General features: G+C 46.7%; 2 protein-coding genes across 3 annotated transcripts in view; one reads left to right on the top strand and one right to left on the bottom strand.

The window, feature by feature from the left end:
* LOC118503885 overlaps window positions 1–12,960 on the top strand; it is a 53,414-nt gene extending 40,454 nt beyond the window's left edge. For both annotated transcript variants that reach the window (XM_036037643.1, XM_036037642.1), the window contains exons 5-6: window positions 11,798–12,031; window positions 12,105–12,960. In XM_036037643.1, the coding sequence (XP_035893536.1) occupies window positions 11,798–12,031; window positions 12,105–12,479 (609 nt within the window). In that variant the 3' untranslated portion in view covers window positions 12,480–12,960. The remainder of the gene's footprint in view (window positions 1–11,797; window positions 12,032–12,104) is intronic.
* Window positions 12,961–13,056: 96 nt separating this feature from the next.
* LOC118503888 lies at window positions 13,057–14,210 on the bottom strand. The gene is made up of 2 exons (XM_036037653.1): window positions 13,330–14,210; window positions 13,057–13,253 (listed from the first exon to the last, which is right to left on the bottom strand). The coding sequence occupies exons 1-2, from the start codon at window positions 14,041–14,043 to the stop codon at window positions 13,119–13,121; spliced, it is 849 nt and encodes a 282-aa protein (XP_035893546.1). The 5' UTR covers window positions 14,044–14,210; the 3' UTR covers window positions 13,057–13,118.
* Between the last annotated feature and the right edge of the window lie 162 nt (window positions 14,211–14,372).

Raw genomic sequence — 14,372 nt, forward strand, 5'->3', positions numbered from 1 at the left:
TTCCTCTCCGATTACTTCGAGGTAAAACACGCACCGTATCATAATTTCAAAGGTTATGTGCTTTTGCGCTCTCTCACTCCCGATGACAGGTCCGCGGCGGGCGGTTTGAATTTATTGCCCGTGTATGTTTTTTTTGGTGGGGGCCTTTAAACGCCGACTAAAGCACCGGCCGACACCGGGCGAAACACTTCAAAGTCGGACGAACCGTTCCACACGATGACCAATTTGTAGCCCATAAGCGGTTACATGTCGTACACGTCAGGTTGTACGACGGAACTGCGCTGCAACCGCTTTCCGCGTAGTGTTGTTCGTTTGGGCTGCTTCGGGTGTGAGAACGGGCGGGCACAACAACACTTGCCCAATAATACGTCGGAGACCTCGGCCTGACTGCTCCGATTCCACCGGAAGGTCCAATTAATCATAGGCTCGCGCGGTCTGCACTAGCACCGTGAATACCGATGTCACATACCACCGCTAATGCCGACCAAATGCCGACTTCGCGGATGGTTGCTAGGAGCGGTTCACAATCGCCGGCTGATCTGATCGCTGGAACTGGAACCTGAGTGCGCTGATTGTCGAAGGCCAAGCCGCATATATGTAGGCCTTCCATTCTTTCTCGGGAATTTCTTGGCTCGAAACGGAACACGCAATCAGGTCCAAAAGCTGGAAAAGCGAGGTCTGGTGGGCTGATGATCGTTTCAGCAAAACAAAAAAAAAAGATATACTAAAGAGGTACAGTCCAGATTTTGTGTGAATTAGTGCATCAAACCTTGATCATGATTAATAACTCTCCGAGCCGGGTGAGGTTGATTGTCGGTCGATAAGCGTGTCGTCGGTTAACATCCAGTGTGCGAGTAGTCGACGAGAGACATCAGTCTTGTTAAATCATCATCTCGGCCAGCCGGAGAGTTGTTGGAATGATCGCACTAATTCCGGTAGAAAAATGAGCACTTCCGTCCGGTCAGTTGTAGAACTTGTTGCGGTCTGTCGGAAGTGCTACAAAGAAGGAACGGAAGTCACCGTAAGAGGTAATCTACTTACTTTGAACCTGATGTGCCCGACAGTTACGTATTCACACCGCACAACAACAGGTGTTTCATCTATGCCCTCTTGCAGCAGTTTCAGCCGGTCAGTCAACAACTGCCAGCAAGCAAATCGTTAGTCCCTTCTTGTGAGCTTTTCATTAATGGTGGTTCCAAAACAAGAAAACTAACAAGCTATTTCCATAACGGGCAGAAGCTAGGGCAGAACGGGTTGTTTGGACTAATTTTTCGTTGGTACCACTTGAAACAGATGAACCCATTCCCATGCTCGTTGGTGGTTTGTCATGGCGCCTAGTTTGCTGTTGGCTTACCCCCGTCTGCTGCCCTAATTTCGTTGACGAGCAATTGGTTTTGGAATAAGTCATTATATCATGGCAGTGGTAGTGAAATGCGTTGAGTGACCAGGAAGGAGTACTAAAGGGCGGAACTGATTGGGAAGTCAGATAAGACCAGGTATGATTAATATATTTGGATATTCTAATCTTGGGTCATCAGATTTGGGGCGGTCCGGCGGTCCATAGTGTTAGCGACGTTGATCTTTTCACACGATAGGACCTGTATCAAATCTTTTCCCGATTGTTAAGTCAAGGAACCCAGAAAATAGTAGGCCTCCTGAGCTTATGCCTACGGAAGTGCTTTTTGAATCGTTCTTGAATGTTTTGACAGCTAGTGTCAAATACGACTCTTCAATTGCAGGTTAAGCTCTCCAAGATTAACCTGAAGACAAAGAACTCTTGTGTCATCTCTATAAACATTGGACCATCGTTTTATATCGGTTTTTTGCAACCATTTCGATCAACCCACAGAGCCTGATCCTCTTATCTTTATGGGCATATAGCATCAACTCAACCCGCTTTGTGAATATCCACTTGTCGTATATTCCATAAAGCGGGAACTTCAAGCAAACTAAACCGGGGACATCGTAAAACCCAAATTTGTCAACTGCATCTGCTCCAGGTCGTGGTCGGAAGTTGGACAGCTTTACGTGCGATCATAAAGTTGTTTATTTTAGAAGTAGTTTAAGCGCTGAAACCACCCCGAGAGTGAAGTCATCCGGCGCCGGCCATGCTTTGTTTTGTTTTTTGCCATTTTATAAGGATCATAAAGCGATGGTTGATTAGATCATCGGATCGGTTGGAATGATGCCCAGAAGCGCTCGCCCAGAATTGAAACCGGCGATGCAAATTCAGAAAGAACTAGTTCAGTTTGTCTTCCCGGCAAGACACGGGCTTCTATTCCGACCAAAGCATATCTCTGTTAAATGATACGCGTTTCTGGTGCTCGGTTTTCTTCTGTTTCGCGTTCAAATTTTATCCACTTTAGAGAGAGAGAAAACCGTTTGTCACCCTAGGTAGCCGCGTTGGGAAAGATCACCCGGCGGGAAGAAAGCCCAAACGACGAAACGACGACAGGACGTGATCGTTTTCGAGCGTTTCTGTCTCCCGCTGGAATGCATAATTTTTCCTCGACCGGGTGATTTAATTGGGTCCACTGGTACACGGTTAGGCTTTCAGCACCCTTTTCAAGGTGGGCTGCACGAAATAAACCAAAACGGCGAATGACCACAGATGCATCCGGTGATAGTGTGTGATGGACCGGAACAGCACACCAAAACACCCGGATTTCGATTCCGGTGCGTTTTGGGATTCGGGTGGCTAAACGCGTTTAATAAACAACGAATGCTGGAGCAATTCATTAACAGCGATCACCCGGATGTGATGCGATGCAGCAGCTCTTCGGTGAGATCGTTTAGTTCGTCACTTTCTCATCGCTCGAACGGTGGCTGTATTGAGTGGGAAAAATTCTGAGGGCGCCAGTATTTACAGTGTGACCACACTTGGGACTGTACTGGCTGCTATCTAAACATCCCAGAATTCGGTTCCGACCTGAAATTGATATTCCATGTAATATCTTCCTTCTCAGCGTCTTTCTCCCCTTTTCACCACCATCCCAACAGCATCTTACGAAAGGTTCAATCGATGAAATATGAGGAAACACCGTGTCCAAAAACTCGTTGAACGTTTCTTCTTTTCGCCGGTAAAACGAATGCAGTTTCCTTCGGAAGCGCAAGCCCCTATTCGCATGATGTTTTAATTAACTTCCTCGTGGTGCATCGAAAGACCCTCTCTTTGGTCCAAAATTGGAAGAGGATGAAATTAGCTTTGCGAAATCTATATCCGCACGCACTGAAAACCTTCTTTGAACGTTCGAATGATTAATGGACAAGAAACGGGGGCACGCATGTCTATTTTGGTACTCTGCGACACATTCTGAAGTTAATTTGCAGAGTTGATATGTCCTCGCAGAATGTTTTCATTGCAAAATTGTCTGTTTTTGCCTTGTTTTAACCTCCCAGAGGAGAGAGTGCTCTGATGGCGTCGCAGGTAGGCGTTCGGGTCATATACACGGGAGGATGGATGATCAAATCTCATCTCCACCATGGGCGATCTGATATCTGTGTGTAACTAGAAAATTTACGAGGCTAAATATAGTTAAAGGTGGGTACTATAAAACACACTTCAAAGAAAGAGAATCAGATTTGTCAATCAATCGTTTTCCTGACCAATTCTTATTAAACAAATTGATCTTTTTGCTGCCGCTAAACTGTCCTAATTGCCGGCAGCCCGAAGAATTATCCACGGCTTTTATGCTTCACCGCGGTGGGTTCTCTCGAACCCATCGATCTAGCCCCAGAGAGCGCCCCTCTCTAAATCTTGATCGGATAAAGTTCATCTGTCCATCAGTGGAAACTCGTTCTCTTTGTTCTCGATCGCTCATGCTTCAAACATGTGTTGCTCGCGCCAGGCATCGAAGCCACCACTGTCCAAACACACGAAGAAGCATCGTTGGCACAATTAATCCCCTGCGCCCAAGTTAATCGTGCTTTCAGAAGATAATCCAGGAAGTAAGCCTGGGATCTCCGGTACTACCAATTATTGCGACTTACAATCCGCACAACGAGAAACGGAAAACATGGCATGAGCGTGCCTGTGACTCGGGCATTCCTGCTAGCTCTTTTTCCCCCCCGCTTTTGCACAATCATCACGATGGCGACCTTGAACGGTCCACGCGAACTGTTTCGCCCCGCGTAATGAGCAAACGAGCCGAAATCGATCCAAACGAAACCTAGGCAAGACGGATCAACAACGGTTCTCATCCGTCCATCCGTTTCTCTTAGCCTGATCCGGACGATTTCAGCGAATTTCTTGAAGTTATTGTATACAGTCGGACATGCGAGTCGCGATGAAAGCAAAAGCAGAAACCCGTTTCTGTGAGCACTTAGTCATCAGCCAGACCCAGGATAGCAACTGCGGATAAATATCTCGGAGCTCAATCAGCGGTTCCCGGTTTGATGTCTTTGGACGGACATCAGGCTGTGATCGGTTGCTACTGGTGCTCATTTGCCACTTAAATGCGGGAAGGATTTGCTTACCCGGGGAGCTTCTTTACTTCCCAGTCCAGCGAGCTTAAAATTGGTGTGATGGCGTGGGACTTGGACTCGGTACGTACAGTACAATCGCTTGCCAACATCATTCTGGCTATCGTTTGGAATACTAACGTGATCCCCAATTGATCGTGTCATGGTGACTTGCGTGAGCTCTTAAACGAGATTCAGCGAACGGTAGGTGGATTCTCGGGATCTTTTTTTTGCGACACACTTAACCTGCCCATTTTAATGTGATCGACATTAGACGAGATTTTGCTGTAGGTTTGCCGGGTTTGTGATCCGAGGTGATGACAGTGTACGTTATTTAGCGTATGTACAAGGCACGTACAGCAAGAAAAACAGCCATCCGTTGATCACTTCCTCGATGTTCATCTTCTGGCCGTATTGGCAACACTGGCGATTGATCGGACCTCGATCGGTCTAGGTTAATCGATTCGCCTCGTGTAAAATTGGTGTCGGCAAATTAAGAGCCATGCAATGATGGCCCTATTGTGCCGCTCCGGATTAGTTGAAGGTGCTGCTGTCTTTTTCTCGGGCGAAACGGGGGGGGGGGGGGGGGGGGAAAAGCAATTTAGGCTGAGATCTATATCTTGGGTGCTGTTGAGCGGCAAATCTCCGCTAAAGGTAAAACCTGGTAATAAGCATCATGTCTGCATCTTCTTGAGTATACAACCATTAAATCAGTTTAGGTTTACAAACCGGTAGCTTTAACGCTGAAGTCGAGTATGGACGTGTCTGGTTGTACTTAGGTTTTGCCATAATTTTATATCATTTATCAATTATAGCACGCACAATAACGTGATGCTCTGCCTGTAAGTGCGAACTGATTGAGATGTTACCGTACGCCTCGTTCCAATTTTGAACGATCTTCATCCTAAAACTCTCCATTTAGGGTCTCCAATGGGCGAGTGAGTTGTAATTCCTGCTCAATGCTAAATGATTACCTCTTCGCCAAGATCGGCTCCTAAATGGATTAAACGCGTATGGTTATGGCTTTAATACCTTGCGGTTACCAGTTCTTCATTTGAACTAGTTAACCCACTTTTTGTACTGTGCTGTGTTCGCTCTGCACAACGCCAATGTGAACCACTTCTCATAACTACAACAACGAGCTGCGGAATGGGCAGACCACGGTTTACGACCCAACGTCAGCTCATTGCCACGGTCAGTGGCGCTACTCGCAGTGCAGGCCCATATCCCATATCCCAAAATGGCTACAAAACTACTTCTGATGTATCACATTTCTATTAGACATCCTGTCAACCCACGACGTCAGGGACGCTGTTGTTCGTGGACACGAAAAAACAAACATGTAAAATAGACAGGCGTACAAACACCATCTGCCTCTGTGCGATCGGAGCGGGCTGATAAGTGATCGGCGAAGACAGGATCGCGTTTGACCAAATGTCACCGTCGTCCATCGCGGCGGCGCGGCCTAACTATAAACGCTGTCAAACCACTCAAAAGCGTCAATCTATCCCCCAATCGGTGAGGAAATCATCCACATGGCTTCATTAGAGCCAAAGTGGATCGGCGAACTTCGTATGCCTTCACCATGTGCTCGTGGTGTCAGCATAAACAGTAACCACGTGGGCAGCGATCAATGGATGCCGTGTTGCGGACGGTCGTTCATGGGACAGCTCGGGTGTCACGCAAACACCGAATCTCGTTGTGTGGGCGCGAACATAAAAACGCAAGTTTTTGTTGTTGCACAAACGCTTAAATCATAATCCCGTGCGGGGTGCGAGAGAACCGATCGATTGATTTGTAATTATGTTCGCGCGCGCGATCGTGTAGGTGTAGTGATCGCGGGTGTGTAGGTTAGTAATTAAGCACATCAAACGACCACACAGCGATCCAGTTTGAAGAGGGCATTGAGAAACTTCACTTTTTTCCCCACTCCGATAGAATAAAAACATGATAAGGCGTTTTAGACCAAGTTAGGACCAAGATAAGACCAGCCATTCGAAAATCGTAGTGATAAAATATTTAAAAAACAATCGCAAGGAGCAATCCACCGAGTAAAAGCTTTACGAGACTGCTTTAACGGCTAGAATTTATGTAGGGTGCTACATAAGTTGTGATAATCTCCCCCATAGTACCGGTAACCAAGTCTCCAACAAATCGCGATGACCCGACTTTGTCGGAATCGTATCCGCCGCGATACGGTAGCCACCGTCGCCATTAATATGCCGCCCAGGCGAGCGTTTCCCTTAGCTCCATTACAGCACCGGGCGAAGAAGAATCACCGCCGGACGATGCTATTAATCTGGAAGTGAAAGAAAAATTGCACCGGAATTAGGCTGCTCCGGGCTACCTCATCGGCCAAGCGTCAGCAATTAAATTACTATTTTTGCGAGCTGCGCGCGCGCTTACCATTTTATGTGCCATTGTTTTACAACCGAAGAAAGTATGTGCTGGGCAATCGTTGGTAACTGCCGATGGGTAATCCCGACCCGGAACGGATTGTTTTATGGCGTCATCGAGAGCGGGTAATACGGGGTTTTTTAGGTAGTAAGACATTAGCCTGGTAAGATCTTGGTTCCAGTTCACGAGTCTATTAGCTAGCGTTTTGGGTCGCATTACAGTGGACAGCGGAGTAATCTAGATTTCTAGCCCTAGAATCGTGATGAAAGGTTGCCTTTTTTTGAAGGTGACCCAACTCATCATAGTCTCGTCAGAATCAGAGAAAATCCCGAACACGCTGTACCTATGAGACGTCAAATGTCAAGTGTCAATCTACTCGTTCGGATGCTTTCTCTCGATTCCCCATAGGAAAAAGTCGTAGATTTTTATCCAACTCCTCGTTACTAAAGCTTTCTAACGCATGTTTCCGTAGTAAATGAGCCTACGATTCATCTCCTTTCAAATTATGATAGGCGCACAAGACCAAATGTCATTTAGCTGACTGTGGACAGCGCCGTTTCATCTACCAGATGGCATCAACCAAGCAAATCAATTCCACCGAAAAATGTCTCTATTTCTTCAAACTCACAACCATAACACCCTTTCAACAAACAAAATCGTGAAGATTAATGTCAAAGGATAACCTCGCCAATGGACACAATCATTTAAATAAACAGTCAACAATCAACTGTTCGAGTAGCAAGCCCCCGGGAATGTCGGAATCGATGAATTTATGAATAGTAACGCACATATTTACACCAAACCCACAGAGGAGAGAGAGAGAGGTGTTCCGAAGGTCTTGGTGATTATCTGTTAAAGCCCAAACAACCAAGAAGAGGACGCCCACACACCGTCTATCGATCGCTCTTATCGCCTGGTGATTCAACACCAGGCACCGAACCCACACGTGCGCTAAACGATCTCAGGGAGGGGTGCACCAGGTCGAAGGCGCGTGTGCCTGGCCGTGTGTCCTACACACCATTTCCTTCCTCACATATGTGCTTTTGAAGGGTGTTGTTTGTTGACCTAATCGCGGTTTTGTGTGCTGTCACGACGGGCAGTTCTTTTTTCCCAGTGCAACCGGGCAGCTGGTGAGCTAGATCAGACATTAGAGAGCCCTATGTCCGAGTACGCCCACACGGGATCGCTATGCAAGGAGGACGTGGCACGGATTTTGTTTGGTCTGCGAGAAGGAAAACTAACCTCTCCGTAATCCAGCGTGGCCTTCACCTAGGGGCCGGCCAGAGCTCGTCAGATCTCGTGTGGAGGATTCGGGGTAGTTTGTTCATGACCTCGGTGTCGTAACTGAAGCCGATTGTACCCGGCGACGCATAATGTGCATTATTTTTGTTTTTCAATGGAATTGATTCGAATGGTCCCTCATCTCATCGTACAGGGGTCTCTTGGCTGTGTGTGTGTGTGTGCCTTGAGGGTAATTGTGACCACATGGCCTAGACATCACCATGGTCGGGTTAGGTCCCCGGTATGATGCTGCGCTACGATTGTTTGTGTTTACTGGTCCTTCTCCAGAGCTTCACCCGGACAGCCCCGGAGATACGAGCTCGAGCGGTACGGGTTTCCGCGAATTCTAAGTCAAGTGTTGACTCTACACGCGCACGTGGTCAATGGCCACAGTGCCGTTGCTGGACGTGCTTGGAAGTCGTAATTAATAGAAATTGGAATGAGATTTACTAGCGAATTCTGTTGGTGCTTCTTCATTATCTTCAGATTCTGCAATTGTTGTGGGGAAGGTCTTGACTTCCATTTTAGCAAACGATCACCGTTACTGAGCGTTACATGACTCATAGCAATGGTATGATAATGGCGGTACCGCTACTACTGTCTATCTTTTTTTGGAGCGAACCTGCCTAAATCAAGACATGATTAGAACAGTTAGAAGCTATTCTAACCGGCAAAGGCACGATCCGTTACATGCATTAAGCTTGGAGATCGTCGATAAGGAGCTCCAAACAGTTGTGTCGTAAAGCGTTGACTTTATTGGAAGATTTAACTCGCGTTGACAACGCGTTACGGAATCGCTGTTGCACTCCGAGTTGCTACATTTTACGAGCCTCCGAACCATCGCGGAAATTACATCATGCATTCATGATGATGGGGGAGCATCGTTGTCCATCAAAAACGGTCTTCAGATCGAAGATTTTTCGACTAATTTTGCTTTGTTTTCTTACGCGCCCGGCACACACCCGGCTTGTGGTTGGAAAAATTTCCACCAAAAAGCGCTTTTCTTTTTCACTGTCCACTAATTAATTTCCTCTTTTTTTTGCGGCGCCAAACCACTTCCAAAACTTCATCCTAAGCTTTCTACTCCGTGCCAATCGGTTTCCATTCCGCTTTGGGATCTTTTCACCGACTCATCTAAATTAGCTCATGCAATTAAGCTGCAAGTTTAAGCGCAACTTCCATCCATCCATCCATCGCCATTGGTTGCAGTGTAAAATTTCACTAGTTCGCCGTGAGAGCTAGTCTTCTACCCTGGCTAGCAGCCGGCCAACATACAATTGGAACCAGGCGAAGATCAGGCCACGAGGACTAGGGCTGCAAAGTCGATCGATTTTTTACACAAGACCTCATTTTTTCGGCACATTATTTGCGTTAAGCATTGTGCTTTTGGTTCGGTTTTTGTCTCCTGCATCTGCATAAAAGGCTTGCGATCACTTCCGCAGAAGTGAAGAAAGGAAAAACTGCAAACTGCAAACCGCATCGCGCATCGAGATCAACGGGTCAGCAGCAGTAGTAGTGGAGGGAAGATAAGTAAAAGCAATCCACTCGTGTTTTGCCGCATTAATTCGTTTTTTCGCTTTACTGTAAGCGTAGCGATCTTATGCGACTAAACTGTCTTTTTTATAGGAGATTCAACCAAGCTATCGACAGATTGGTAGATCATAACTGGTTCTGTAGCCAGACTGAAGGAACACTGAGAGTCTCGATTCGAATTCTACGACTTTGTAGATATTTTCGCTCACATTTACTTGGGGCTGTAATTAATTACTTTGAATTGACTCAGTTAATCAGTTGAAAGATAGTAGACTGTCATATAAATCTTTTATATTTTCCCTATAGATGTCACTGGCGATCAATCTGGGGTACATCTATTCAAGGAATAACTGTATTCTTAAATAGCTATTTTTGGAAGAGATGACTGATCTTTTAGGAGAGTTACTCCTTCAAAGTTAAATTTGGAGAGAGTTATTGGCTAGGTCCAGACCAATCCGTTTCCAGGATATTCCAGGTCCAGGGTTACACTCCTTCCAATAAGGTTGTATCTGATCTCCGACAGATTAGACTCCACTTGATACAGTAAACGAGATCGCTATGCTCTTTTACGCTTCGTACCGCTAACGAGTTCTTTCCTGGTGGGGCATGAGTCCGGTATCCTCATTACGTACCCTAGCCTTCGAATCCTTTCGGCTTTCCGACCAGCGTCAGGATATCTGCTCTGTCAAACTACTTAGCTAGAGTTTTCTGGATCACAGGAGTTTGTGGAGCTCTTGAGTACCTTTGTAGCAGTACTCATCTACCACCTCACGATCGTCGGTTTCAGATGATACTCTGCTACCGAGGCGGACTCTATCATAGTCAGAGCCTCTGGCAAACAGGTAGTTTGTCTTCGTCACATCGATTCTCAACCCTTTACTTGGGAGTTAAATACTGGAGTTACTAGGTGTCACCACAACTTCAGGAAGTGTTGCTTCCTTTATTCCAAAGACATAATCCCATTCGTCCTAACGTCGTTAGTAAAGCGAATCTAAGAGCATCATCTTCTGTATTTGGTGGGACCAGCTCGATGTGTTATATTATGAGCTGACTAAAGTCAAGTTAATCATAGGGCATATTACTGAAGGATATACTCTGAGGAATTCAATGTCTCAATAATCTATCTTATAGAACTCGTTTTTTTTTTGGTGTGAATAGTAGGTTATGAGAGTTCCGAGACCAAAGTTCTCTCTGTCTCAGAAATCCTCTTGATAGAACCCTGTTACCGAACCCTGACGCAATGTGCACTTTATCTTCAATTCCTATCCAAAATCCATTAATGAGTAAACGTTTCTACTACCATCCCAACACGTTATGGAATCGTTCAATGGGCATGACGAAAAGCATGACGCATCAGCATCGCTGTCAACCAGTTGGAATGTCCGCCCCCTTTTTTTTTCGGGCGAACCAACGGCTCGGTCTCAGTAGCCTCCCCATTTGAAAGCAAAAATGTCTAACGGTCCAACACAATACAATGCTTACCATATATTCTGCCACCGTACCCGGTAGAACGTGTCTTTCTGCTAGACTTTCCAATATCGACACATTGTCAGTGTCCACTATGGACGCGGGGAACCAAGCAAGCCAGCCAGCCAGCCGAACGGGGAACGAGGGAAACTTGGAAGAAATTTATGAGCTATCTAATTTTGTGTCATATAACGTGTGCCCGACGCGCTCTGTAGCTGGTGGTGCTGAATTTTATACCCTTTCAATATTGGCCATTCTGCCGTTGGGTGGGTGCTATAAAACTTTCCGGCGGACCAAAAAACAATGTTGGTCTGCCGAACTTGCCCCGGACCCCGGTGCGCACCACTATCGGAACAATAATGCGCAAACCGTTCGTACGATCGTCGGCTCGATCATGGCTTCGTTTCACTGTTGTTATGCATTTTATGGTAGTCCTGGTGCCCACCGTAGCGCCGTGTGTGGTGGGCAGTTGTGTTGATAAAGCAAGACAAAAGCAGGGGGAAACATTTATGCTTTATTAATGACGGCGGTACGAGCAGCGATAGTCGGAGAGAGACTATTAGAGCGGCCATTGTGACATTAGCTTCTTAATGTCTAGTAACAAGATGGACGTGTATCCTAATCCTTTATGTGTTTTCTGACCGTTTTTTTGGAATAGATTTCCGAGTCCACTGTCAGTAGTAACGGCTTGATCAAAGCGAACATCACATTCGCGGACAGCAGCAGCAACAAGCTTGGGTCGGATCATCGGCGCCATCTAAACCGTCACAACACTGCCAACGATGAGGAGGACGACGATGAGGAGGACGAGGAGGACGACGAGGATAGCATTGAGGAGAGCAAGTTCTGTACCCTTCCGCGCCACGGTCCGAACGCATTTACCATCCGACAGGTGAGTGTTGGCAGCCGTAAATGGAGACGTCAAAGACACGTGCCCCACTAACCCGAATGATGTTATTCTGCAGGCTCGCTTTTCGAAAGGCAACGGAGCAAAAGCGCTCGGATTTTCCATTGTCGGCGGTAAGGATTCGCCCAAGGGTTCGATGGGCATCTACGTGAAGACGATCTACCCGAACGGGCAGGCGGCCGAGAAGGGTACGCTGCAGGCCGGCGACGAAGTACTGTCCGTGAACGGGAAGGCATTCCAGGGCCTGTCGCACCAGGAGGCGATCAACGTGTTCAAGGCGATCAAGACGGGCGAGGTGGTGATACTGATCGGGCGGCGCAACAATCGCCGGAAGCTGGAAACACCGTCACCGACCGATTCGGGCACCGGTACGGCACCACCATCGACGACCGGTTCGCCCACCAACGCCATCATCGCGTGCAGTGACGATTGAGTGGCTACTAAACAACGCCATGCTTAGAGCATTCATTGGGGATACTACTGAGCGTGATTGACACGTGGCTGAGCGCAGAGTGCGAGGAGACGCAAGCCGGGGGAAAAGTTAGGGGAACTAATGGCAGCGCAATATGATTGAAATATTTAATATTTTTTCTTACCAAATACCAAAGGCTTCAATATCAAAAAACAAAGAAAAACAGGCACCACACACACACACACACTAACGCTACATGCTGAGAATGTAAAATATGGAGAAGGATATGGTGTGCATAGAAAAGGGGTCGCCACCCCAGAAAAGGGGAAAAACAAATTACCAGATCGCAACATTCATCAACGCAAAACCAAATCGTGTAAAGTGAAGGAGCAACGGAAGACAGCGGACCCAACACAGTCATGCTGGAGGATATCCTTTCTAATCATTTATTGTTGTTTTACGAATGTATTTGAATGGAAAAATATATCTATTTACTTGTAAAAGAAAGGTGTGTCTGTTGGATGGTTTACTGAGTATAAGATGGAGATCGTATCCCCTTCAATTCCGGATGCTAATCGGAAAACGGAACACAGCGAACTTTAATGTACGTTAAATATGTATTTCATCAATCGAATAGTGTCGCCTACAGAGCGCGATCCGCTACAGCTGCTTCTGTCTGATCGTTTCGTCAATCGTGTCGAGACACTCGGACAGCGGGAACACGTCCTTGCTGAGCGTTTTGGTCATGTCGGGCAGTACGTCCGCTTTCTTAATCGATACTGCGTAGTGTAGTTTCTGTAAAAAGACGCACAAACAAGCGTTTGAATTAGTGAAAAATTCAAATTTTTCTAGTAAAACCACTCTCCCTTACCGTTTGTAGTTGTTTCATCGATTTTACCAGCTCACTGCTTATTAGCGGTTCCCGCTTAACCGTAACTGACCCATTGCTTTCCGTCTGCTGTTTAAACTCATCCAGCAAGGCTTCCACGTTGCGGCATGCCTTTAGGTTGCTTGCCCATTCGCGCCGAAACTGTTGGCGGATCTGTGCCAGGTCGATAACTTCAATCTGTCCATTTTCGATCGAATCCAGCGCCTTGATCGACTGCCGGAATCGATCAACGAGCGCATCAACATCGACCGACGGTTGCTTGGATGGTAGAACGGATGATTTGTTAACTAAGGCGGTCATATCGGAGCAGGAGCCGGTCAGCGAGGTGGTTTGGTTCGCTATCAGGTTGGTTTCGTTCAGCAATCGGGATTGTTGCAGTGGTGCGGCCGTCGTTTTCTTGAACGATCCATGCCGCTGCGTCTGCTTGTTGGCACTGCTGGAGTTGGTGGATGATCGTGATCGGATTGTGTCGAACAGTGTGTCAATTTCTTCTTCGCTGGGACGCTCCAGCACATCGAACACCTTCGCCGCTACTTCCGGAACGGCTTCCTTCGTGAGGCCAAGCAGGGTTCCCGGTAGATCCTCGCTGGTGTTGTGGAATTTGGATGCAATCTTTGCCTTACCGAGGTAACGATTGATGTGTTCCTGGTTTATGTACACATGCTTGGCGACGGAATCGAAATCGGCCGGGGTCATAGCGGGAACTGCATTCACACTTTTGCCGTGGCCCTGGAAAATTAATTGCAATTGCAATCCGAAAATAATGGACACAAAACAAAACAAAGCCGCTGCTGCCGTTCGTTGGACTGGAATCCTCTATTCGAAATTGAAACACCCGTACGAAACGTCAAAACGATGTGCGTGAAGTGAGCCCGCGTTTTAGAACATCGTATGTCGACCTTTGAAGTCGTTTTAGATTCTTTTTAAATTAAATAACTTTTAATACAATTTATTTATCCTCACCGAAGTGAGTGGCAAAACTGTTAATTCTTAATCAGTTTCTCTTTATATTTGGAATAAAGGTA

Source organism: Anopheles stephensi, chromosome 2 (genome assembly GCF_013141755.1).
Source record: "Anopheles stephensi strain Indian chromosome 2, UCI_ANSTEP_V1.0, whole genome shotgun sequence".
In the NCBI taxonomy this organism is placed as follows: Eukaryota; Metazoa; Arthropoda; class Insecta; order Diptera; family Culicidae; genus Anopheles; species Anopheles stephensi.

What these genes read in the sequence shown, in the direction of transcription:
- LOC118503888 (XM_036037653.1), bottom strand. Translation starts at nt 14,043, where the DNA reads ATGACCCCGGCCGATTTCGATTCCGTCGCCAAGCATGTGTACATAAAC. An exon ending in CGATGAAACAACTACAAACG is followed by an intron (nt 13,254 to 13,329) that starts GTAAGGGAGAGT and finishes GTCTTTTTACAG; the next exon opens with AAACTACACTACGCAGTATC.